Below are 27,748 nucleotides of genomic sequence, written 5' to 3' on the forward strand. Positions count from 1 at the left end.
AGAATACTGGAGTGGTTGCCATGCCCTCCTCCAGGGGATCTTCCTGACCCAGGGATCCAGCCAGAGTCTCTTATGTCTCCTGAACTGGCAGGCAGGTCCTTTACCACTAGCGCCACCTGGGAAGCCTAGCTAGATATCATAGAGATTTACTAACTCTCTGTATTGCTATAGTATGTTCAACTTGGTAATTTGTAAACACAGAGAGTAATCATTACTAGTTAGCAAAATTCTTAAAGCTGGAAGGAAAGAAACCACTATTATGTCATGTTCTTAGATAAGTGTTCAACTCATAATATCACCATAGGCTCATTTATTTAAGTAAATCTATTTAAAAAATAAATTATAACATTTAAAAATGCTTGCACAAAAATTATGTGTAAAGTTATAAAGTTGACCAGACAGATTATTCGTCTGAAGAGTCATTGATATTATCAATAATTTCTCAGATACAATGCTTCAGGCTTTATTTCTCTGAAAACAAGATGTATCATTAGAGGAGGAAGCCATTGGGTTTTTATCTGGTAACCAAGGCACACAAAGTTGTCACATGACGTTTTCATCATCTATTAATAGTCTTCAGAAACTGAGCAATCAGTTTTTCTCAGTCACCTTCCCTTGCTTATATTTGGACCCTAATTCCTGCCGAGTGAAGCTGCTCAATGTGATACCAGGCAGGGATATTTTCTTGATTGTTAGAAATTATTAGCAAACACTTCTAAAAGCTGTTTGATTCCTTTAATATATCAACAACAAAAGTAAAAGAAAGAAGGAAAAGGGGGCAATAGTGAGAAAAAACTTTAAATTTTAGTTTAGTTGAAAGCACATAAATTTTGTAGTAAAAAAAATTCATCATTTGTTTAGTGAAATTTCAATTATAATTCAAACATTACACAATTCAAGTAATATAAATATATTTAGTCTGCTGTTTGTTCTGTCATAAAGTGGGCCAGAGTGTCTACTAAAATAAATCTTACAGATGCATTTGATATGCTTCCTCCTGGAAATAGAAGGCAGAAAGGGACTAGGGGCAGAGATGTTTCAAGTTTAGTAAAATATGCATTTTAGTTGCTAAATATTTTGTTCCTCCAATTCGATCATTGGATAAATTTTGATTCCTATGTGGTCTTGATCTAAACTGTCAGCCCGGAGGGAATGAGAAGGGATGAAAAAGAGGGTTAGTCAGTTCAGTTCGGTCACTCAATCATATCTGACTCTGCGACCTCATGAATCGCAGAACGCCAGGCCTCCCTGTCCATTACAAACTCCCAGAGTTTACTCAAACTCATGTACATCGAGTTGGTGATGCCATCCAGCCATCTCATCCTCTGTCATCCCCTTCTCCTCCTGCCCTCAATCTTTCTCAGCATCAGGGTCTTTTTCAATGAGTCAGCTCTTTGCATGAGGTGGCCAAAGTATTGGAGTTTCAACTTCAGCATCAGTCCTTCCAATGAACACCCAGGACCGATTTCCTTTAGAATGGATTGGTTGGATCTCCTTGCAGTCCAAGGCACTCTCAAGAGTCTTCTCCAGCACCATAGTTCAAAAGCATCAATTCTTTGGCGCTCAGCTTTCTTCACCATCCAACTCTCACATCCATACATGATCACTGGAAAAACTATAGCTTTAACTAGATGGATCTTTGTTGGCAAAGTAATGTCTCTGCTTTTTAATATGCTGTCTAGGTTGATCATAACTTTCCTTCCAAGGAGTAAGCGTCTTTTAATTTCATGGCTGCAGTCACCATCTGCAGTGATTTTGGAGCCCAAAAAAATAAAGTCTGACACTGTTTCCACTGTTTCCCTGTCTATTTCCCATGAAGTGATGGGCTGGATGCCATGATCTTAATTTTCTGAATGTTGAGTTTTAAGCCAACTTTTTCACTCTCCTCTTTCACTTTCTTCAAGAGGCTTTTTAGTTCCTCTTCACATTCTGCCATAAGGGTGGTGTCATCTGCATATCTGAGGTTATTGATATTTCTCCCGGCAATCTGGATTCCAGCTTGTGCTTCATCCAGGCCAGCGTTTCTCATGATGTACTCTGCATATAAGTTAAATAAGCAGGGTGACAAGATACAGCCTTGACGTACTCCTTTTCCCTATTTGGAACCAGTCTGTTGTTCCATGTCCAGTTCTAACTGTTGCTTCCTGACCTGCATACAGATTTCTCTAGAGGCAAGTCAGGTTGTCTGGTATGCCCATCTCTTTCAGAATTTTCCACAGTTTATTGTGATCCACACAGTCGAAGGCTTTGGCATAGTCAATAAAGCAGAAATAGATGTTTTTCTGGAACTCTCTTGCTTTTTCTATGATCCAGTGGATGTTGGCAATTTGATCTCTGGTTCCTCTGCCTTTTCTAAAACAAATTTGAACATCTGGAAATTCACGGTTCACGTATTGCTGAAGCCTGGCTTGGAGAATTTTGAGCATTAGTTTACTAGCATGTGAGATGAGTGCAATTGTGCAGTAGTTCAAGCATTCTCTGGGATTACCTTTCTTTGGGATTGGAATGAAAACTGAACTTTTCCAGTCTTGTGGCCACTGCTGAGTCTTCCAAATTTGCTGGCATATTGAGTGCAGCACTTTCACAGCATCATCTTTCAGGATTTGAAATAGCTCAACTGGAATTCCATCACTTCCACTAGCTTTGTTCATAGTCAGGCTTCCTAAGGCCCACTTGACTTCACATTCCATGATGTCTGGCTCTAGGTGGGTGAGCACACCATCATGATTATCTGGGTCATGAAGATCTTTTTTGTACAGTTCTTCTGTGTATTCTTGCCACCTCTTCTTAATATCTTCTGCATCTGTTAGGTCCATACCATTTCTGTCCTTTATCGAACCCATCTTTGCATGAAATGTTCCTTTGGTATCTCTAATTTTCTTGAAGAGGTCTCTAGTCTTTCCATTTCTATTGTTTTTCTCTATTTCTTTGCATTGATCATTGAGGAAGTCTTTCTTATCTCTCCTTGCTATTCTTTGGAACTCTGCATTCAGATGGGAATATCTTTCCTTTTCTCCTTTGCTTTTCGCTTCTCTTCTGTTCACAGCTATTTTTAAGGCCTCCTCAGACATCCATTTTGCCTTTTTGCATTTCTTTTCCATGGGGATGGTCTTGATACCTGTCTCCTGTATGATGTCATGAACCTCCGTCCATAGTTCATCAGGCACTCTGTCTATCAGATCTAGTCCCTTAAATCTATTTCTCACTTCCACTATATAGTCATAAGGGATTTGATTTAGGTCATACCTGAATGGTCTAGTGGTTTTCCCTACTTTCCTCAAAAGGAGGTTAGATTCCTAGAATTCTAAGACTTGTTGCTATTTTCTAGCATTTTCCCAATATAATGACAGCTTATTCACTTATAACCAGAATTTACTTTGTTCCTCTGAACTCTCTCTCCTCATCTTTTTATCTTTATAATATATAAGTATAAACATAATGTTAAATATTACATATAATATACATTAAACATATATTGCAAAATGTATTGCAAGTTCCCCACAATTTAGCTGAGTATTACAGAATTATGGAATCATATATTTCAAACTAATAATTCAGCTTTTCATCTCCAACACAATGACTAACATGAAGTAGATGTTAAAAAAACTTATAGGAACTGAATTTACTGAACTGAACTTGGAAATAAAATCTCTTTCCATAATAATCATTTTTCAGCAAGAAGTAATAGGTAAATGCATTAAAAGTGAGAAGAATCAAATTGTTAATAATTTCCTTTCCCCCCCCACACCCCACAGGTTTCTGGAATATATATATGGAAGTAAGAGAAGGAACTCTAACCTGATCATGGATTTCGAAGAGAGACTCTTCAACGCACTGAGGAAAAGATAAGAAGCAGTGCATAGTCCTTAGAAATGATGTCCTTTTGCCACAATAAAATTAATATTTCCTGTGTGAAAAGCAGCTGGTCCAATGGCATCCAGGCTTCCTTGTACAGTTTAATGGTGCTCATAATTCTGACCACAGTGGTTGGCAATCTGCTAGTTATTATTTCCATATCACACTTCAAGCAACTGCATACCCTAAATAATTGGCTCATCCAGTCCATGGCTACTGTGGACTTTCTTCTGGGGTGCTTCGTCATGCCTTATAGCATGGTGAGATCTGTTGAGCACCGCTGGTCTTTTGGAGAAGTCTTCTGTAAAATTCACACCAGCATTGACATTATGCTGAGTTCAGCATCCATTTTTCACTTGTCCTTCATTTCCATTGATCGCTATTATGCTGTGTGTGACCCACTGAGATACAAAACCAAGATCAACATCTTGGTTATTTCTCTGATGATCTTCATTAGTTGGAGTATTCCTGCTCTTTTTGCATTTGGGATGATCTTTCTGGAGCTAAACTTCAAAGGAGCCGAAGAGATGTATTACAAACACAGCCACTGCATAGCGAGTTGCTCTGTCTTCTTCAGCAAAACATCTGGGGTTCTGGCCTTTATGACTTCTTTCTATATACCTGGTTCTATTATGCTGTGCATCTATTGTAGAATATATTTCATAGCAAAAGGCCAGGCAAGATCAATTCACGATGCAAAGCAGAAGGTTCAAATAGGGTTGAAAGAGAGAAATGGAATTCCACGAAGCAGAGAAAGGAAAGCTGCGAAGACTTTAGGGATTGTGATGGGAGTTTTCCTAACATGCTGGTGTCCTTTCTTTGTCTGCATGGTCATGGACCCTTTCCTGGACTATACTATCCCACCCACTTTGAACGATGCATTGATTTGGTTTGGCTATTTGAATTCTACTTTTAATCCAGTGGTTTACGCATTTTTCTATCCCTGGTTCAGAAGAGCACTAAAGATGATTTTAGTTGGTAAAATTTTCCAAAAAGATTCATCTAGGAGTAAATTATTTTCAGAATAAAACCATGGAAATATTATGCTTTCAATCAGTCAGTTCAGTTGCTTACTTATGTCCAACTCTCTGCGACCCCATGGACTGCAGCACACCAGGCTTCCCTGTCCATCATCAACTCCTGGAGCTTACTCAAACTCATGTCCATCGAGTCAGTGATTCCATCCAACTATCTCATCCTCTGTTATCCCCTTCTCCTCCTGCCTTCAATCTTTCCCAGCATCTAGTGAGTCAGTTTTTCTAGTGAATCAGTTCTTCGCATCAGGTGGCCAAAATATCGGCGTTTCAGCTTTAGCATCAGTCATTCCAATGAATATTCAGGACTGATTTCTAGTGTTTTAGAAAACAGTTGGTGATCATATTTACGAACATGCATAATATCAACCACATGCGCCAATTGCAGGGACTTTTATCAAATATTTGGGTCAAAGATTGTATAGCGAGATATGATGCTTACATCTTGCTTCTTATTTGCCATTTGTATTATGTATATTTAAGTTTTACAAGTCCAGAAATTAAGAACTTAAAATTTTAAAGAACACTTCTTCCCTTACATGAACTGCCATGAAATTGACAGTGGTACCTTACTCAGTTGTTCAATGGTGGAAACTAACAGGCTACATTTGGAGATGGAAATTAGAAGGACTTTATCATTCATTTGCTAGAATATATATGCCTTTTTAAAAAGTCAATTAAAAGTGCACATTAAATATTACTACTGTTTACACATAATTTGCTATTTGTTACTAATTATTAATACATATTCTGATTTTTAAATCTATTAATGTTCACATTTAAAAATTTTCTTTTATTTTCATACTTGTAGGAAATTTGGAAAATAAAGGAAAATAAAAATGATGTATAGAAACAAAATAAAAATTAAAATCTCATTCATAGCTCACTTAAGAACCATATCATTTTGTAATGACTGCAACATGTTAAATTGTATGGATGCACAAATATTTTTCTAACCATTTTCCCATTGTTGACCACTTAGTTCATTTTGTTTGTTTCTTTCTTTCTTTCTTTTTTTTTTTGAACAGCCTAAATTAAATGCCTGTTACGGGGGCTTCCCTGGTGGCTCAGATAGTAAAGAATCTGCCTGCAATGTAGGAGACCTTGGTTCGATCCCCAGGTTGGGAAGACCCCCTGGAGGAGGGCATGGCAACCCACTCCAGTACTCTTGCCTATGAACAGAGGAGCCTGTCGGGCTAAAGACCATGGGGTCTCAAAGAGTCAGACACATAACTAAGCACACAGCACCTGTTACTGAAGCTCACAAAAATGTCTGGGAGGATTTCATCCTATTTCAAGGTCATGCCTGGTGTGATAGGACTTAAAATGCAAGCTGTAGGAAGTAAAGCAAATTCACTTGTTGGGTACCAGGCTACACTGAAAGAGAAGCAGGTATTCATCAGAGCAGCTAAACATGAGGTAAAGAAGATATATAATCGGACACAGTATATCCCATGTCTATTACGATGGCATATACAAAAGAAAAATAAGGAGAAATAGTGGTTTCAAGTAAGATACCCTAATAGAAGTAGGCAAGCATTCTTAATGATAAATAACAATTTGCATTTGAACTGTTTCTAATCTAAATTTCATGTAGTTTGTATCATGTTAAGCAGCACCACAGATTTGAATTTATTTGTTTCATAATTGTGACTTAAGCTCATGGGTAAGTTAGGGTGAGGCAGTTAATTTTAAATAAAATTTTAAGATGCAAGTTCCTGTATATACATTTCTGTTCACACCCTTCTACCTATTTCTATCTCTATCAGGATTGTATATTTAGTTTCCTTGATCTGACTAGATTTTGTTCTCGTAGATTTTAAAAGCAGTTTTAAAACTTTTTCATTTAGTATATGGTAAGAAAGTTGCCCCTAATCGCTCCTGGCTTCATAAACTATCTTAACTTTTCTACTTGTGAAACTATTTTTGTTAAATTTTAAAAAGTGAACAAAAGCATTTAGATAGTTTTCTATACCTTATAGCAAGTTTCTGTGGTTTTCTTCATTTGCTCCCACACATTCTTAGATGTTTTATACTTTTGTGTTTGTGTGTCTTGATGGTTATGAATATATCTTTTTTAAAGTCATTATATTTTCTATATAATTATTATTGCTTGTGTATAGTAAAATTTATTCCAGCTTTTCAGTTGACTTGCTTGGATTTTCATTATACAGTCATATTATCCCCCAAAAATCCTAAACTTTATCTCTTTTCTAATAGCTATTCTTATCTACAGTCTTTGCTGTACTTCATTAGTCAGAATTTCTAGAGTAATATGCTATAGTCCATTGGTCATGAAGAGTCGGACACAACTAAGCGACTAAGCAACTAAGCATTGATAATGTTGATATAAGTCATCTTTGTCTTACATCTATTTTAAATGGCTATTGAGATCACATTTTTCTTGGGACAAGTTTATGACTCAGATAATCCTACCTTTTAGACTTAGCACTAAATCCCCTATAGCCTATTTTTCTTTGTAGCCTCTGTTTTTAAAACTCTTAGTAAAAAAACAACCAGTAACCCATCCTTTCAGCAAACAAGAAGAAAGGCTCACCTCGTCTTCCTGTATTGGCAGCTTTATTCTAGTTTCCATTCCTCTATGCAGAGGTATTTTAGTCTTTAGGTTATCCAGAATCTGCTTCTCAACTGGAATTTAATTAAATTTGGGAAATTTCTCATCCCAATTAGATATAATTTATTGGAACTGTAATGAAGAGAGTGATCTTCTGCCTTTCCCCTTAACTAAACAGGTGGGCGGAAAACCTACACTAAAAATTTCAGAAGGTCTTTCTTTAGAAACTGAACCTTAAAAGAAGGGGAAAAGACAATTATTTTTACCAGAATCATTAGCAGAAAACAAAAAAATGTGGATTTCCATTCTATTCATATGGTAAGACTGTGACCTGACTGCTCTTGGTGTTGTTGGAGTTCATGCCTCCCAGATTCCGGAGACACCCAAGTATTCATTTCCAAACTGAGTTCTCCATTCTCTCATGAATTTCATGACTCCCAGAGAGTCTTCTAATAAATTCACAGTGGGCATAACTTTTGGTTGCATGCAAGAGAAGAACTTAAACTTGACATACAATATTATGGTAAACATAAAGAAAGCAGTTGTAACAACAAAATATAACACTCCTTTCCAAGTCCAGACAATGTCCATTCAAAAAAGTGTCATTTTCCACTCCCTTCTCAAAGAGAAGTATTCAAATAAGTTTCCATTCAAGAAGAGATAAAAATAAAAATGTATTAGCAAGGAAATTTTTGGAACTGATTTTTTTGTAATAATAATATTGCCATCTTAAGAGATCAGTGCAATGGAAGTTCCAGCCTGATTTTCAACTTGGTTCTTGAAGTCAATAATCCAATTTTTGGAGAGTCATAATTTTTGCCAAAAAAGTAAAGCAAACCGTATAAACTCCCATAAATTGTGGATTTTGGTGAATCAGTTTGTTGTACTGTCAACCAGAGTGTGAATACTAACTGAAATGTTTAAAGATTCATAAACAGTGATTTATGTTTTTAAATTTAGCAGACTATAAAGTATACCAAAAAAGTGTTGAGAGATATTTTGAGTGTTGCACTCAAATAATCTAAGTAATGTAAGAATCAAATTGAAGATTTTTTTTTTTTAAGATAAAGTATATATGCATTTCCCAAAGTGTTCCTAACAGGTCATTGAGTACATGGCCAACTGTAAACAAGCATTTAGAGAAGGTAAATTTGTCTTTGACAGGTCCTGACCTTCTGTTCTATATTCCTCCTCCTCCTAAAATCCCTTTATGAAGTCTGTAAGCTCCCAGTGAATTACTCACCTGCAAAATAAGGACAATAATATTGTCTCACTGGACCATTAATCATTACATGAGAGATACTGCCTAGCATGGGGCCTTGCACATAAAAATACTCAGCAAATACATTTTATTAGCATTATTCTCTGTCATTTTATTGGTATGTGCTATGCTGGTGTTCATTCAGAATATGCTTAGTACACGTGGAGCATTGACCTGGCAGATATTACATATCAATTTTTTCTTTTAAAGACTAGAGCAGCGTTACATCATCCTGTTTCCCAGTAAATTCCACAATTAAAATTACGAAAAGAATATCAGATTTATTCGAAGTTCTGTGTAGAAGAAAGTTAACCTGGTGATACATTTCTGCATTAGTCTGTGACAGTTTGGCATATTGGGAATTTTTATTTCTTTAAAAATAATTTCTATAGAAGACATATATGAAAATAACTATATATTTCTATCTACATATATAGTATTGATATTTACCTGCAAAATACCTACTTATTGTCCACCTAGTTAATGAATTTGGATGAACACCTTGTAAAAGCTCTGAAGCTTGCTGGTGCAGAACCAGATTTCTGAAGTTCCCCACACAGAGGGATGGCCTCAGGCTTTGAAACCAGACAAGTCTGAGGTCAAGTCCATTTTCCTCATGGTTCCTATGCTTTCCCTACTTACGTTTTTGCTCCTGTAGCCTCCATGCCCGAAATGCCTCCTTCCCCTCTTCCACCTCCCTGATTTTACTCATTTGAAAAAACTCATCTTGAGGATTACCTCTCCGGGAATACATCTAAATTCTCTAAGATCAGGCAGGGGTCTTTTCTAAACCCCTCAATGTGGGGACTTCCTTGGTGATCCAGTGGTTAAGACTTCGACTTCCAATGCAATCAATTCCTGATCAGGGAGGTAAGATCCCACATGCTGCACAACCTAAAAACCCAAACAGAAAACAGAAGCACTATTGTAACAAATTCAATAGAGACTTTAAAAATGGTCCACATCAAAAGGAAAAATACAAAAACAAAACCAAAAAACTTCCAATGTGCCCTGCACTTCTCATCTGTATGTGCACGCTCAGTAGCTTCAGACTCTGTATGATCCCATGGACTGTAGCTCACTAGGCTCCTCTGTCCAAGGGATTCTCCAGGCAAGAGTAATGGAGTGGGTTGCCATGTCCTGCTCCAGGGGATCTTCCCGATCCAGGGATCGAACCTGCCTCTCCTGCATTGCAGGTGGATTCTTTAACCCCGGAGTCACTGGGGAAGTCTGTCATCAGTACACTCCCTGGTTATTTTTCAAATGCCCTGTCCCCACTGGAGTGTGAAATACAAAAGTTAAGGACTGTTTCTTATTCTTTCTTGTACTCCGTACTCAGCACCACACCTGGGACAGTGAAGTCACTCAAAGCGCAATTTTAAGGGGAATAGATGAATCAGGGGAAATAAGAAATCCAAGGGGATAGTGTTAATGAAAGTTAGACAGATTGGAGTCCAAGTCTGTCTGGCCACAAACTCCACCCTCTCTCCTACTTCAGGGCAAATATGAAGCAACTATGGGGACTCATATTTTATCTCCAGTCAAGTTTAAGCAGATGTGCCTGTATGGCTTTAATTTTGGCAATAAATATGTATTATTTATGTATAGTAAAAGATTTTAATGGTTAAATTATTTTAAAAACTGGTTCTGAAACTGCTAACTAGATTTAGTGTATGAGCTACTACGAAGGCTGATGTTGAATTCCTAACTGCTTGGAATTATTTAGGGTTGATTGGACTGAGATTCAGAAATCTGCAGTTTCAAATAGCAGCCCGTGCTCCTTGGATCACATTTCTTCTAAGCACCATTTCCTTGGATGTTAAGAAAAAGGAATGAAAAAAAAAATGTTTATATTGTACAGTGAAAATTTAGGGGAATAATGAACAGCACAATGTATTTAAAAATGAGCTCAGAAGCCCTGGCTATGAGCTTCTCTGAGTAAGGACTCAGTTTTCTCCAGCGTCTGCCACAGGGCCTGGGCCAGAATAGTTGCTCCAGGAACGTTTGTCCAAGGAAGGGAGAAAAGAAAGATGACTAACTAAGTGCAACATTTTAGTTTTTTTAATTTTAATTAAGTATTTATTTATTAAATTAATTTTCGATGGCGCATAGTTGCTCCACAGTGTTGTTAGTGTGCTGCATAGCAGAGTTAATCGGCTACACTGATACATGTATCCCTTCCTTCCCCATTAAGGTCACCTCAGGGCATCAAGTAGAGTGCCTTGTGGGAAAAACTATTTCTAAAGTTATGTTTTGAAATATAAGCCTTTTAATGTTATTTTGTCAAACTAATGATGCCTTTACCATCTAACTCAGGGATTCTCAAATTTTCCCAGTCTGAAGACTAGTGTTGGCTGGGACACACTTTTTACTGGTCATTATGAAGTGAGAAAATCAACACAGTCTAAGAGTTTTTCATTATGGAATATGCATTGAATTGAATAGACTGTCTCTTGTCTAAGAGCATTCCTTACTAAATTTCCAGGATTAGGATTTTTTTTTCATGAAAGAAAATGTGGTAATAACAGACAAAAGATTTTGACAAGGATCTTATTTGACAAGCTTATATTTGATCCCTAGGTTGGGAAGATCCCTTGGAGGAGGGCACGGCCACCCACTCCAGTAGTCTTGCCTGGAGAATCCCCTTGGACAGAGGAGCCTGGTGGGCTACATACAGTCCATGGGGTCGCACAGAGTCGGACACGACCGAAGCGACAGCACAGCGCAGTGCGGCAGCATGTTTGCCCACGTTTAAAACTTTCTTTTTATGAAATCCCCAAATCCACTATTCTACTAACTATTCCACTATTGTTAGTATCCCTTGAAGCAAGAAAGGTGTTTTGGCAATAAGAGTTGATGGTGAGCCTGCAGCATACCATGGAGGCATCAGGTTAGCGCCAATCATTGAAGAAATTAAAGTTGTAAGGACCACTTATAATCTATGCTTAAAATTCAGTGAAAATAGATGACAAAGGCCACAACCAAATGCAAGCAAAAAAATTCTTGCTACTAACACAAAAGTTGTCTTTGTCATGTTATACCCTTTTTTGATACAGAATCTTAATTTACTCAATGCATGTAATTTACTTACAATTCTAAAATCTGGAATTGCTCATTAAGGGACAAACCAAATGAGTATATAGTTAAGAGTTTTCTTGTATCTCCAGCCAGAGTTGAAATGTAATGTTAGCTGAATGGTTTTTCTGAAATTTCTGAAATCTTCCTGATAAGTGATTCTTTGTTTTTTGTTCATGATACCAGCTCTGTAAACACATTTACATCAAATAAGAAGATAGACTAAGACAGAGGTCACTATTTTGCCTCTCTTGCATCAGCTAAAGTTTTCTTTCTCAGATTTGCACTTTGCTTAATAATTTGTAGAATTCCCCAAACATTTGGTTCTTCAAATACAGTTCTGTGATAAATGTTTTCCTGTCTCCACTAAGTACAACTACTTCCCCAATGAATAATAGTGTGAAATTATTTCCCATCACAATCAAGGCAGAACAGCCAACGTGTTAATGATGCCCTCTGGTCTCCATTTACTCAAAAGTTTAGCAAATGAGAGTAAAGAGAGAAATGCGCTTATACTGGTCTCTTTGGACCATGAGCTCGAATTGCAGGTTCCAAGTGTCAAACTGTAAATGAAGTACTGTGGACACTGGTAAATATCCAATCAACACATTTAATTACTGTTATTAGCAATTCTCATAAGACTTTACTTTTAATAAACAGAAGAGTTTGAAAACAGTGATATCATAAGTTTGAAATGTGCTAATAACTTTATTTTTAAGTGGCCTAGCAGTTTCATTTTGTCTGTATATTCTCCCAAGTGCAGAAAATTATTAAAAGTTGGGAGAATAAGGAAAAACACACAGATAATCCATTGATTTTTCTTCCATGGTTCATGTTGCAAGAGCAATAAAACAAAAACACAACAAAACACCATACCAACACCTGCTTTACATGCAGTAGACTAGAGAGGCAATTACCACAATGCTAAATTTGAATATGTATAACTAGATTAATGTTTGTTCTAATTAAAAAAGAAGTGAAAAATGGTAGTCATTACCCGGGTAATTGAGTCATCTAAATTCTCTTCTTCCCACCCCTGTAACAACCATCAAATAAGACTACAAACAAAAGAAACCAGAATCATTGCTGGGATGAACCCTGGAAATATTTCAGCTTGAGTTTATACTCAAACACAGGTTATTAGTAGCTATTCAGCCATGTTTGACAACAGAAAGCAATTCACCAAACCTTAAATCTCAGTTTCCTTGTTTGTAAATGGGTAACATGTAACTTTCAGAGTTGTAGTGAAGACTTACTTACTCATTCATTAAATCATTTATTCACTCACATAACAAATTTATTGAGCACCTGATATATAACAGTCTTTGTGTCAGCTAAAAGCTAAGGATAGAGACCTGAATTGCTGGGGTCCAGCCTCAGCAGGGTCCAGGGGTACCCTCAGGATGAACGGCGTAGGCGAGAAAAAGAGAGAGAGACCAGACTGGGGGTGTGCAGCAAAGTCCGGCAAACCTTTATTTTTTTACCGTAGCTTTTATATTCTAAGTTAGTACATTTTTAAGGGGAAGATAGTTTAATATTACATCGGCTTATCCTTCACGAAACCAGGGTGTTTTCTGCATACTTCTTTGTGAGAGTCTTATACATTATCTTCTGGCCTTGGGGCCTATTGACATTTTATGACCCAGGTGAATGCAAAGCTGTTTTCGGTAATCTATTCTTTAATGAACACAAAGGTCAGTCCTTTTGCAGAAGTTATCAGTTAAATTTATCTAAAAGGTTTACCACACAAAGACTCTGCAGCTCTGGTGAGGCAGCCCCTGTTTAGCGTTCCTGGTTAAAATGAACAATTCTAAACTCTTTATTTTTCTAAATCTTTAACTATAACTGCTTTTAGAATAATATTTTTTGTTCTCTAATAGGGCTTCCTCACCCCCCCCAAAGGGCTCTGTGCCTATTAGGGTTTTTTGTGTGATCAGGTTCTTTATGCTGTTCATGATTAAGGTGTTGTGAGCAGTCATGTGCATTAGTACGCATTTGCCAAGCAGGCTAGAATGCCAGCAAAGGGGTCTAAATTGAAACACTCCTTTCATCCTGGATAATCTTATGGGATACCGCCGTCCGGGGGACATATTAATTAAAGTTCTAAGTTGATTCTGTTTGGAGAGAGATCGGGGAAGGCCATCTACCCGTGTCACAGAAATTAGGGAGTAGTCTAATATAGCAAGCATCAGAAAGACAGAGATCATCTTTAAGGTGAGTGCTGGGGCAGATTTTCGAAATCCCTGAAGTCCTGATCTGCCTTGCTTCTCAGGTCTTCTCCTTATGACCTTGTCATGGGTGAAATCTCGTGTGCTGGCTCCCAGCACTGAATAATATCAATATATTCTCAACCTCTCTGAAATTTTAATGGAAATGAAATGAGGTTTTTGAAAATGAGATAGTACAAGATCAAGAAATTCAAATTATTATTATTTATAGTTAATATTGCCATTGTCAACTTGGTTCATAGGTGCAGAGATGAAATTTAAAAATACAACTAAGACTATCAATTTTTAACTTAGATCACAGCATTACATCACTATTTCTGCTTAGCCGATACAGGAAATCATCATGCATGTGTTCCTCCCTCTCATCTTTCTTTCCTTCCTTAGTTTCGCTCTTTCTTGTAGTGCAAAAATTACTTGTTTAAAATAGATTTTTTTCATGGGGTAGGTAGGGGAGGATGGGGTAAACACAAAGTAGGAACAGGGTAATAGCAGTGAAGTGTAAACTGAAAATCTCAATGGGAAGCATTTGATTAACAAGGAGAGCCACCACAGTGGAAGCTTTAGTGATTCAGATGAATAAGCAGTCATTATCAGACTCAGGTAGAACCAGTACTATTTTTTTTTTTTATTCAGATTAAAGTGGCTTAAAAAACCTTTAATGTGAATTGAATTTTCAGAAACAATAAGAAACATTTCAAGCAAAATCTCAGTGTTTTGATTGGGTGATAAGCTGTGGTCCTTATTTTCTAGAAATGGACATAAGCTTACAATAAAAAGATAAATTTTGTGTGCTGAATTTAAAATTGGCAGAAAGGAGCCCCCAAAGATTTTGAACTATGTCATCTTTAAAAGACTTTTTTTTTTTTTTTTTTGGCCATAAGGTAGGTGGGATTTTTCTTTTTTTTCCCATTTATTTTTATTAGTTGGAGACTAATTACTTTACAATATTGCAGTGGTTTTTGCCATACATTGAAATGAATTAGCCATGGATTTACATGTATTCCCCATCCCGGTCCCCCCTCCCACCTCCCTCTCCACCCCATCCCTCTGGGTCTTCCCAGTGCACCAGGCCCGAGCACTTGTCTCATGCACCCAACCTGGGCTGGTGATCTGTTTCACCCTAGATAATATACATGTTTCGATGCTGTTCTCTTGAAACATCCCACCCTCACCTTCTCCCACAGAGTCCACAAGTCTGTTCTATACATCTGAGTCTCTTTTTCTGTTTTGCATATAGGGTTATCGTTACCATCTTTCTAAATTCCATATATATGTGTTAGTATACTGTAATGGTCTTTATCTTTCTGGCTTACTTCGCTCTGTATAATGGGCTCCAGTTTCATCCATCTCATTAGAACTGATTCAAATGAATTCTTTTTAATGGCTGAGTAATATTCCATGGTGTATATGTACCACAGCTTCCTCATCCATTCGTCTGCTGATGGGCATCTAGGTTGCTTCCATGTCCTGGCTATTATAAACAGTGCTGCGATGAACATTGGGGTACACGTGTCTCTAGATCTGGTTTCCTCGGTGTGTATGCCCAGAGGTGGTATTGCTGGGTCATATGGCAGTTCTATTTCCAGCTTTTTAAGGAATCTCCACACTGTTTTCCATAGTGGCTGTACTAATTTGCATTCCCACCAACAGTGTAAGAGGGTTCCCTTTTCTCCACACCCTCCAGCATTTCTTGCTTGTAGACTTTTGGATAGCAGCCATCCTGACTGGCATGCAATGGTACCTCATTGTGGTGTTGATTTGCATTTCTCTGATAATGAGTGATGTTGAGCATCTTTTCATGTGTTTTTTTGCCATCTGTATGTCTTCTTTGGAGAAATGTCTGTTTAGTTCTTTGGCCCATTTTTTGATTGGGTCATTTATTTTTCTGGAGTTGAGCTGGAGGAGTTGCTTGTATATTTTTGAGATTAATCCTTTGTCTGTTGCTTCGTTTGCTATTATTTTCTCCCAATCTGAGGGCTGTCTTTTCACCTTGCTTATAGTTTCCTTTGTTGTGCAAAAGCTTTTAAGTTTCATTAGGTCCCATTTGTTTATTTTTGCTTTTGTTTCTAAAATTCTGGGATGTGGGTCAGAGGATCCTGCTGTGATTTATGTCGGAGAGTGTTTTGCCTATGCTCTCCTCTAGGAGTTTTATAGTTACTGGTCTTACATTGAGATCTTTAATCCATTTTGAGTTATTTTTGTGTATGGTGTTAGAAAGTGTTCTAGTTTCATTCTTTTACAGGTGGTTGACCAGTTTTCCCAGCACCACTTGTTAAAGAGGTTGTCTTTTTTCCATTGTATATCCTTGCCTCCTTTGTCGAAGATAAGGTGACCATAGGTTCGTGGATTTATCTCTGGACTTTCTATTCTGTTCCATTGATCTATATGTATGTCTCTGTGCCAGTACCATACTGTCTTGATGACTGTGGCTTTGTAGTAGAGTCTGAAGTCAGGCAGGTTGATTCCTCCAGTTCCATTCTTCTTTCTCAAGGTTACTTTGGCTATTCGAGGTTTTTTGTATTTCCATACAAATTGTGAAATTATTTGTTCTAGTTCTGTGAAAAATACCGTTGGTAGTTTAATAGGGATTGCATTGAATCTATAGATTGCTTTGGGTAGTATAGCCATTTTGACTATATTGATTCTTCCAATCCATGAACACGGTATATTTCTCTATCTGTTTGTGTCCTCTTTGATTTCTTTCATCGGTGTTTTATAGTTTTCTATGTATAGGTCTTTTGTTTCTTTAGGTAGATATACTCCTAAGTATTTTATTCTTTTTGTTGCAATGGTGAATGGTATTGTTTCCTTAATTTCTCTTTCTGTTTCCTCATTGTTAGTGTATAGGAATGCAAGAGATTTCTGTGTGTTAATTTTATATCCTGCAACTTTACTGTATTCATTGATTAGCTCTAGTAATTTTCTGGTAGAGTATTTAGGGTTTTCTATGTAGAGGATCATGTCATCTGTAAACAGAGAGAGTTTCACTTCTTCTTTTCCTATCTGGATTCCTTTTACTTCTTTTTCTGCCCTGATTGCTGTGGCCAACACTTCCAAAACTATGTTGAATAGTAGTGGTGAGAGTGGGCACCCTTGTCTTGTTCCTGATTTCAGGGGAAATGCTTTCAATTTTTCACCATTGAGGGTGATGCTTGCTGTGGGTTTGTCATATATAGCTTTCATTATGTTGAGGTATGTTCCTTCTATTCCTGCTTTCTGGAGAGTTTTAATCATAAATGGATGTTGAATTTTGTCAAAGGCTTTTTCTGCATCTATTGAGATAATCATATGGCTTTTATCTTTCAATTTGTTAATGTGGTGTATTACATTGATTTGCGGATATTAAAGAATCCTTGCATTCCTGGGATAAAGCCCACTTGGTCATGGTGTATGATTTTTTTAATATGTTGTTGGATTCTGTTTGCTAGAATTTTGTTAAGGATTTTTGCATCTATGTTCATCAGTGATATTGGCCTTAGTTTTCTTTTTTTGTGGCATCTTTGTCTGGTTTTGGAATTAGGGTGATGGTGGCCTCATAGAATGAGTTTGGAAGTTTACCTTCTTTAGGCAGGTGGGATCTTAGTTCCCCTATCATGAATCAAACCCGAGCACCCTGTAATAGAAGCATGGAGTCTTAACCGCTGGACTTCCAAGGAAGTCCCTAATAGAGGCTTTTTTTTTTTTTTTTTTTGTGCTGCAAAAAGCTTTATTGTTTCCATTTGGTCCAAGGCTTGAAAGAGGGCTCCAGGATGTTAAAAAGCTGCCTAGTAGCTGCAGAGAGGGGCTTCAGGCAGCCCTGATGTTAGGTGGGTTCTTCAAAGGCCACTGGTCTCCAGAAGCTCCTAGTCGTGCTTGAGGGTGAGCCTCTCGAAGAGATACTCGCCCAACCCAGCCTGGGGACCAGCCAGCCTGCGGAGGTTGGTCAGGTGGTCACCCATCTTCTTGATGAGTTTCACTTCCTCATCTAGGAAGTGGTTCTCCAGGAAATCACAGATGTGGGGGTCTCCGCGGGCAGAAGCCAGGCCATGCAGATCCAACAGGGCTTGATTCAGGTTCTTCTCTACGAGAAGGGCGGCTTCCATAGCGTCCTGGGTTTTACCCCACTCATCTTGAGATGGCTTCTGAACGTCCAGGAAGAGGGCGCGGCCGCCACGCTGGTTTTGCAGTTTCAAGAGACGCTCCGCGCCCTCGCGCTTCTCCTTGGCCAATTCGCGAAAAAAGTGACCCACACCCTCCAGAGCCACATCGTCGCGGTCGAAGTAGAAGCCCAGAGAGAGGTAGGTGTAGGAGGCCCGCAGTTGCATGTTAACCAGGCGGTTGACGGCGGCCTCCACCTCGGTAGAATAATTCTGACGAATCTGGGAGCTCATGATTGGTCGGTAGTAAGGAGTTAAAAAATGGTGGCTGGTCCCGGTGATCGCGGACAGCTGAGTGGCTGACTCCGGAGATTGCGACTGGAAAAAAGGTTGGAGGGTAGTCGGAGGCTGGAGCAAGGGGCGTCCCTGGGTCTGTTCCGTCCAAGCACTGTTGAAGCAAGAGACAGATCCGCGGGGCCGCCGAGCGCACTTTTTTTTTTTCCTTTATTTTTTATTAGTTGGGGGCTAATTACTTTACAATACTGTAGTGGTTTTTGCCATACATTGCCTAATAGACTTTTTAAATGTCATAAGAAGCAACTGTTTCATTTGAAAAGTAGCTTAATCATTTTATAACAATGCCTCAATCAACATTGTCCTAAAGATCTTAGTACAGTATATTAAGAACCAGAAATTGAAGGCCTCAATGATTAGAGGAGGAAATAGAACCATAATAATTTGCAGGTAGTATTATTAACCACATAGAAAATCCAAGAGTCTGCAGAGAAATTTTTCAAATAATATGAAAATTGAGCAAGTTGCCTGAATACAAAATTCAGTTGAATGTGTACACCAGTAATAAGCAACAATGAAACTATGGATTTAAAAATACACCAATTTAAAATTGAGTTACTCAGGAATGAAATTATCAGAAGGTGTGCAAGACACATTTGTAGACTATTAAGAAAGTTTACTTAATAGAGCATTACAGAAGACCAAATAAATGTGGATTTAGCCCATGCTCGTGAATGAGATATAATAGTGAGGTGATATTAATGTTATTCCCTCAAAATCCAACATAATTTTTATGGATCTTGGAAAGATAATTAACATCTTTGAAGGAAGGAAGAAGGAGGAGGTGGGGAAGGACTTACTCTATTAAATATCAAGAGTCATTACAAGCCATGGTAACTAGGCCAATGTGGTATTTGTGCAGCATTAAATGAGTGAGTGGATGGATTTGTATGCAGAGCTCAAAGTTATGTGTGGACTTTGATACATGACATCTGCATTGGGGAAAGGAAATTCTACCCAATAATTGGAGCTGGAAAAAGTTGGTTTATGTGAAAAAAAATGTTATTTCTTACTTCACATCATACACAATTACAGATAAATTAAAAAACAAATATTAAAGGCAAAATGTTTAAATTTTCACTAGAAAATTTAGACAGCAATTTTTCTCACTTGGAACTAGGGAAGGATTTTTTTAAAATAAAGTTACAAAACATAAATGATTGATAAATTTAGCTATAAGAAAGAACTTTCATTTATCAAAAACCTACCTGAAAGGAAAGGGCAACTTATCCATGGGGAGAATATATTTGTTACATATATAATAACTGATAAAAGGTTATTATTAAGGATATAAAAATAGCTTGTATAAATCAAGAAGGAAAGGAAAAGTAAATAAAAAGAAATGATAGGATTTCACAGAAGGGAAACAACAATAAACACACAAATAAATGCTGTCCCTCATTGGAAATCAGGAAAATGCAAATCAAGTCTACAATAAAACACAACTCTTCACTCATTAAATTGTTAAACATTTAACTGTGTTAATATCATATGTTGCCTGTATTATAAGTTAATAGAATTTCTACATATTGATTGTGAGAATGTAGAATAGTACAGCCACTTTGGAATAAAATTTGTTTAGTGATGTGAAACTGAATATTCACATTCTTTTACTCCGTAATTACTTTCTCATGTATATTTACAAGAAAATCTTTTGACTATTAGTATCAAGAAACTTACACAAGAATATTGAAAATAGCACCATTCATAATAGCAAAAGAACTAGAAATAATTCAAATATCTTTTGATAGAAGAGATTATTAATTACATAGCAATAAGAATGAATGAACTACAGTTAAACATAGTATAAAATTAAGTGAATAAGAGCAAAACTAATTCTAAAAGACAAATTGCATGATACCCATTTTATAAGAAATTTGAAAAAGACACTCATCAATACTTTGATTTAATCATGAACCATAATATGATAAATCTATTAAAAGAATACAAAAGCTGATAAACACAAAATTCAGTGTAGCAATTATCTGAGGTGATAGCAGAATACAGAAATAAGGACACTATTGTCAGGTTAGTTCACAGTCATGGGTGCTCATTATGTTACAAACGAAGCAATAAAGCAAGACGTATGGCATGGTTGTGACCGGGTCGTGCTTAAGTTCCTTTAGCCGTGTCCGACTCTGTGCCACCCCATGGACTGTAGCCCGCCAGGCTCCTCTGTCCATGGGATTCTTCAGGCAAGAACACTGGAGAGGGTAGCCATTCCCTTCTCCAGGGGTTCTTCGGGACCCAGGAATCAAACCGGTGTCTCTTATGCCTAACCTGCACTGCGGAGTTTTTTACCATTAGCACCACCTGGGAAGCCCCATGGCCTGACTCATTGTAATTAATTCTGCACGTCAGAGTTTCATTAAAAATGTGGACAGTTATATGAGTGATACATCCATTTTCTCCAGCTTGAGGTACAAAACAAGATCATATCTCTTTGTTTTACTTAAATTAACCACCTTTCTTATATCCTTTCTGATCTTTTGATGCGTTCTCGAAGGACTGAATCCGAAGGCTCAGTTCTCCCAAGTTGCCACAAGGTGTCACTGTTGAAAGTATCGCCAGGCAGCGCCCCGCCCCCTCGATCTGGCGGTACTCCGTCTGCAGCGATGTGATAACGGGGCCGAGAGGGGACCCTCTCAATTCCAGGGGCTTAGAAAGGAGAGGCCTGAGCTGACGCTCGCTGCACTTCCGTTCACCGAAGAGTTCTCTTACTTTCAAATCTTTTCATTGGGATTAAAGAGGCTGGTTCAGAGGAGTTTTCAAGGGTCGATTGTCTATCTGCCCTGCGTCACGGTCAGTCCTGCTCAGGAACGTCCTAGAGTTCTTTCTTGCCAGCTGGGACATGAGGCTCGTTTATTAAGCTAGTGTGTATCATGATGATATATTTTAGTTTATTAGATATATTCTATCGCAGTGAACCTTAGAAAGGAGGAGGACAAAACTCATTCCTTTGGCTCCTTAGCTCTTTAAAAGCAACAATTTACATTCTAACCTACCTCTGCTAAATGTCTCGCATCTACATAATTAAAAGAGAATGTTTAACTAATTCTTTACAGAACCAGGAAGATTTATCTAAAATGACTTACTGTCTTCCCCCAGAAGACAGGGTAGTTGCTGGCAACCTTGGAGTAGTAATGCCTTCTGCTTTTAAAATAAGCCCTACCTTCTTGGCAAGCAACTGTGCTAATTGTAAAGTTTCTTTAAAAAATACCTTCATATACATTTTCTCAACTATCATAAATATGAATATAAATTCATATTCTGAATTTATTCTGAATTTATAATTCTGAAATAAGAGATTTTTATTTTTTCTTATTTCTCTTCTTCAAGAAGAGCTCCCAAGAGAGATTAAGCAGGACCAGCTATGTAATTTAGGGAACCCACAGCAAACTGAAAATGCAGGGTTTGTTGTAGTTGTTGTTGTTCCTTTATTTTTGGTTGTGCTGGCTCTTTGATGCTGCACATGGGCTTTCTCTCCTTTCAGGGAGGGAGGCCTACTCTCTAGTTGTGATGTGCAGGCCTCTCATTGCAGTGGCTTCTCTTGTGGAGCATGTGCTCCGGATGTGTGGGCTCTGTGGGTGCAGAACGAGGGCTCAGTCATTGTGGCACGCAGGCTCTGGAGCACGCGCTCAGCAGCTGCGCTGCACGGGCGTAGGTGCCGCATGACACGTGGAATCTTCCCGGACCTGGGATCGAACCCATCTCCCTGCACTGTGCTATGCTAAGTCTCTTCAGTCATGTCCGACTCTGCAATTCGATGGATCATAGCCTGCCAGGCTCCTCTGTCCATGGGATTCTCCAGGCAAGAATACTGCATTGGCGAGCAGATTCTTGATCCACTGGACCACCAGGGAAGCCCTGCAGTTTCTTTCCTAAAATGTATTAAGCATTTCAAGAGGGCATTAGCGGAGCCATTGAACCAAGTGTGGACACTTTGAAACTCAGGACTTCATGTGACCTCATGTGACTGCACAAGTGGCATATCCAAGCAACAGCCTACGCCAAGCTGACAAATCACAGAATAGCTGTAATTTTAAATCAGGCAAGCAGACCCTGATTTTTTTCTGTCTTCTCTGAAGTTTTTCTTTTGTATTGAGATATAGCGAGTTAACAATATCACGATAGTTACAGGTGAGCAGTGAAGGGACTCAGCCATACATACATTAATATATGTACCCATTCTCCCCCAAACTCCCCTCCTATCCAGGCTGCCACATAACATTGAGCAGAGTTCCAACAAGGACAATAGGTCCTTGTTGACAGACCCCGATGCTTTTTAGTGACCAGTATGATAGTTCCTCTACATCTAGAGTGTGTTGCCTCCCAACGTTGTCCCCAACAGTGCAAAAGGAGCTTTCACATTTTAAAAGGATAAAGTGAAAAGGTAGGTCCTTCAACATGTGAACAGATTTAAATCGGTAACATCTGAGATGTTGGCATCATTACTTGAGTTCCTTAAAGAGATGATAATGACGCTCCATTCCTCCAGATCTAAGAGGGTTGGTGAGACTTGCTCTTTTAGTCACCTTTAAACAAAGGAAAAAGACAAAAATGTTAGGTGGTAAGAGCCCTTCTCAGTGACTGAAATGTGACAATGCATGGACTGTGACAGTTAGATTTTCCTAAAGAGATGGAGGACATATAATCATCCTTCTACTCCAACTACCAATCTCATTCATGTGTAATTGAATCAGGTTCCTTAGGGTCACCCATAACTGGAAGGTTTAGAGTTACTTTTGCATTTGTCATATAATAGTGGATTTAGAGCTGCCAGGGCTGGAGGTGACGAAAACTTCAGAAAGCAGAGTCCTGGGAGGATGGAGGAATGGTTTAGGCTTATTTAGCTGCTAAACTTTAGAAAGGCAAGGTTTTGCTTTCCTTTTTTTTTAATTTTCAGACCCAATTCCCTTGAGACTAATTGTTAAGTTGCAGAACAGTGCAACGTACCTAGTTCAGCTTGTTCAGTTCCATAAAAGCATTCACTTAGATGGAAAAGAAACAAAGAAATACAGTTTCTCTAGTAAGGAGTTTAATTAGCAATGTCATCTTCTGCAGTCCAACAGGTATGTGGAGAAGACATTGAGAAGGACGGATCTGCACTTTCTTTTCCTTGGGTTTTCTCAAGAAGCAAACTGTCACTCTAATAATACAGTGGTATTGCTGGCAGATTGATTTTTTTTTTTTTTTTTTTTTTTGGTCCAGTACAAAGAGGCATGTAGGAATGCAGAAGATTATAGATGCAGGACTTAATATAAATTTGTAATAAAAGGCAGAGGTTTTCAACTATGCTAACAGGAAAATGTGCTGCCTTTTGGCAGTGCAGCGTGTTTCCTAGGAAGAAGATTTAGAATTATGGAAAGGGTTACGTGTTTATAAGCTGCTGAGCAAATCATGTACCACAAGTGTTCACCTGTGTGAGGCAGAGGGTTAAGACAGTTACCTGGGTTTTTACATACAGTCCCATTCCTTTGCTTTCTTAGGAGACATCTTTTCTGGTGAAATGTATCCTTGAATGTTGAATGTGGTGTTCATCCCAACCAGGAAAGAGGGAAGGAAGGAAAGGAAGAAAAACAAGAGGGCAGTCATCTTTGATAGTGTTCTTTATACATCAGGCATTGTGCTAAGACTGTTCACATGTATTACTTACTATGTTAAGATTCATTAACATGAGTTTCTGATAGAAATTAAGCAACTGAAAGGAAACAATTGCTTGGGTAAAGTCAGAATAATTCAACGAAAGTAGAAAGAATGATTATCAGAACAAAGTACTTTTAAAAGCCTCTTAAAACCCTCAAAGAGTGGGTTCTAAAGCATTGGAATATTTAAAATGGAAGCACAAAAATTTAATGACAAGATGAAAAGAAATGAGATCAGATTAGAATAATCAGAAAATTCTTTATTATTATGGTCTGCTCCTACAGTTTAATCACTTTCTTAGGGAATGCAGCAATCACTTTTAACACTTGAGTAGAAGACAGTTCAGACATAACTGCCTAAATGTGAGAACAAAGTGGGAAAGCTCCTTTGACTGAATGCAGACTAAAAACAGCGCCTTGAGGGAACTTGACACTAGAAATTCTCCCTTCTCCCGTTCCATCCTCTCCTCCACACCCAGTTTTCTCTGTCGTATTTCAGAGACCCTGAGAATGACTTTCAAAGGTCTCTGGATAACCTTATGCCATTTCTTCACCCTTCCAGCTTAAAATAGAGTTTTTGTTTTCCTGTTCAAATCTTACACACCCAGTGAGAACCAGGTAAAAGTCCTATCCTCACTGGGACATTCTTATTGACCCAGCCTGAAAGCCTTTTGCCCACTTTTGATCTTTGAATGCACATATTGCCTAGACTTTTCTTTTGTCAGCTCATCACCACATTTGCTTTTAATCTGTGGTCCAAAATAATTTGGGTTTTAAGATTGATGTGTTTTGATAGACTGTCTACTGCCAGGGATTAGTTCATGCTTTCTTGTTCCTTTCATTGTGTCTCATGGATTGTGGGCATGTATTTGTATTTAGATAGTGTTTTTTTTTTTTTTTCCCCCTAATGTACATTTAAAGAAGAAAGTTATCCTAAGACTTCTCTGGTGGTTCTATGCCTGAGAATCCACATGCAGGGGGACCAGGCTGGATCCCTGATGGGGAACTAGATTCCACACTGCAACTAAGATCCAGCAAAGCAAAATAAATAAATAGTATATATTAGAAAAAGAAAAAAGTTATTTTAATTCATAATCATGTTCCATCCCAAGTATACGTGTAAATGGTAACATGCAGATGTTTATATGCAAAGTAAAGATGCTGGGTCCTTGCATGGAGAGCATGTGCAGCTTAGAACTGGCTTTCTTTCCTAAAACTCGCTAATGGCCAGCTCCTCGCTCTCTGTGTGACCCACACGCTGAAACTCGCCAGGCTGCTATCATTGCACGGGGCTTGAGGAGGCGTACTACAGCGGAGCCCTTACTCTTCACAAAGAAGTGGGGGTGGTCAGCTTTGGCCTTTGCCTTCCTCTGATTTAGCTGCTCTGAGGGTGAGATGCTTATCAAAGTTCCATGACTAGCTGAAGAGGATGATTCTTTCAGACCCTTAGACTTCCTTAAGTGATTCTTCCTCTTTCAAATGAGCTTAGCATGAAAGAAATAGAAGCACAGTGAGTGATAGAACATATGCAGAAATCTGTTTTTCCCTTAGTAAACTCCTGGTCCCATAAGCCAATAGATTCCAATCAAACAAAGTCTGGTTACATGTTCCTGACTCATTTGAGGAAGAAGTGAATGTATTGTCTAATAAGTATCAGTGTCTATTCTTCCTACGTACACAGGGAAGAACAATTATATTAAGTTCAATAATAAACTTTTCTTCTTCTCCTTTTTTCCATCTACCCCCTCCTCTTTTCTTTCTCTCCTCAACCTTTTCCTGACTCCCCTCCTCCTCCTCCTCCTTCTGATTTCAGGCCCTGGCCTAAATTAAGAGCTTACTGAATGTCAGTGGTATAATTTGAATAAGTGAAAAGTGAAAATCGCTCAGTCATGTCCGACTCTTTGCCACCCCGTGGATTATACAGTCTATGGAATTCTCCAGGTCAGAACGTTTCAAGTCAGAGCGGGTAGCCTTTCCCTTCTCCAGCAGATCTTCCCGACCCAGGAATCGAATCAGGGTCTCCTGCATTGCAGGTGGATTCTTTACCAACTGAGCTATCAGGGAAGCCTTAATTTGAATAAAGGCAAGAGTAAAGTAAAGGATGATCACTTAAATTCATTAAGCTAGAATTCTATGAATTGCAAATTTACAGGTTAAGATAAAATACAGATTAAGATAAGAAAGATTGTAATAATTCATCATAAATGATCTTCTTTAAGTCTTTTTTGAATTTTTCTATGAAAGTATATAAAAAACATGATGTATTATCTAGTAACTGACACAATCCCATGTGTTCTTGCTTTTCCCTAAGAAACTACTGAATTGCTCTGAATATGGAAGTGGGTCTTGCCCAGAAAACGAAAGGCCGATAGGCGTCCGAGCTGCCATGTATTCCTTTATGGCTGGAGCCATATTCATCACAGTGTTTGGCAATCTTGCCATGATCCTTTCCATTTCCTACTTCAAGCAGCTTCACACACCAACCAACTTCCTCATCCTCTCCATGGCGGTCACTGATTTCCTGCTGGGATTCACCATCATGCCATACAGTATGATAAGATCAGTGGAGAACTGCTGGTATTTTGGGCTGACGTTTTGCAAGATTCATTATAGCTTTGATCTGATGCTCAGCATAACATCCATTTTCCATCTTTGCTCAGTGGCCATTGATAGATTTTATGCTATCTGTTACCCTTTACAGTATTCAACCAAAATGACGATTCCAGTCATTAAACAGTTGCTGGTTCTCTGCTGGTCAGTCCCCGGGACATTTGCCTTCGGAGTGGTCTTCTCTGAGGCCTACGCGGATGGAATAGAAGGCTATGATATCCTGGTTGCTTGCTCTAGCTCCTGTCCAGTGATGTTCAACAAGCTATGGGGGACCACCTTGTTTATGGCAGGTTTCTTCACTCCTGGGTCTGTGATGGTCGGGATTTACGGCAAAATTTTTGCAGTATCCAGAAAGCATGCTCGTGCGATAAATAACTTACCAGAAAATCAAAATAATCAAATGAGGAAAGACAAGAAAGCAGCCAAGACTTTAGGGATAGTGATGGGTGTTTTTTTATTATGTTGGTTTCCCTGTTTTTTCACAATTTTATTGGATCCCTTTCTGAACTTCTCTACTCCTATAGTTTTGTTTGATGCTTTGACATGGTTTGGCTATTTTAACTCCACATGTAATCCCTTAATATATGGTTTCTTCTATCCCTGGTTTCGCAGAGCCCTGAAGTACATTTTCCTGGGTAAAATTTTCAGCTCACATTTTCATAATGCTAATTTGTTTACAGAAAAAGAAACTGATTAGACTTATTCTGTGTGAGTGGATAGAAGCAAAGGACTGGAATTTAGAAGAATGAAGTTACTTAAACTCTGTGTGCATGTGTGTGCGACTGGCTACCATGGAAAGTTTTTAGTTTCTAAAACTTGAGAGGAAAAAAGAACTTTTTCTTTGAACCCCAAATCCTGTCTTTTCAGAACAGTTCTTACTGCTTATAGGTAGAGAAGAAAGAAACTCAGAAAGGTGAAGAGAAGGTAGGAAAAGCCAGAAAGGGGAAGAAGAGAACACACACAAAGTTTTGTACCATTTGGAAGGAAGCAGAACACAAGCTGAGCTCAAATATTGCTCTCCCCATCCTCACCATC

At 38.3% G+C, this 27,748-nt stretch overlaps 3 protein-coding genes across 3 annotated transcripts; 2 read left to right on the forward strand and 1 right to left on the reverse strand.

The window, feature by feature from the left end:
* Window positions 1–3,760: 3,760 nt before the first annotated feature.
* On the forward strand, window positions 3,761–5,584 carry TAAR1 (trace amine associated receptor 1). The gene has a single exon (XM_020884386.2). The coding sequence runs from the start codon at window positions 3,873–3,875 to the stop codon at window positions 4,881–4,883; it is 1,011 nt and encodes a 336-aa protein (XP_020740045.2). The 5' UTR covers window positions 3,761–3,872; the 3' UTR covers window positions 4,884–5,584.
* Window positions 5,585–17,740: 12,156 nt separating this feature from the next.
* LOC139032973 (ferritin light chain) lies at window positions 17,741–18,590 on the reverse strand. Its single transcript, XM_070461366.1, has one exon. It carries the CDS (start codon window positions 18,396–18,398, stop codon window positions 17,871–17,873), a length of 528 nt encoding a protein of 175 aa, XP_070317467.1. The 5' UTR covers window positions 18,399–18,590; the 3' UTR covers window positions 17,741–17,870.
* A 7,824-nt stretch (window positions 18,591–26,414) lies between these two features.
* On the forward strand, window positions 26,415–27,410 carry LOC110131621 (trace amine-associated receptor 2). The gene has a single exon (XM_020884381.2). The coding sequence runs from the start codon at window positions 26,490–26,492 to the stop codon at window positions 27,408–27,410; it is 921 nt and encodes a 306-aa protein (XP_020740040.1). The 5' UTR covers window positions 26,415–26,489.
* Window positions 27,411–27,748: the final 338 nt, after the last annotated feature.

Source organism: Odocoileus virginianus, chromosome 34 (assembly GCF_023699985.2).
Source record: "Odocoileus virginianus isolate 20LAN1187 ecotype Illinois chromosome 34, Ovbor_1.2, whole genome shotgun sequence".
Lineage (NCBI taxonomy): Eukaryota > Metazoa > Chordata > Mammalia > Artiodactyla > Cervidae > Odocoileus > Odocoileus virginianus.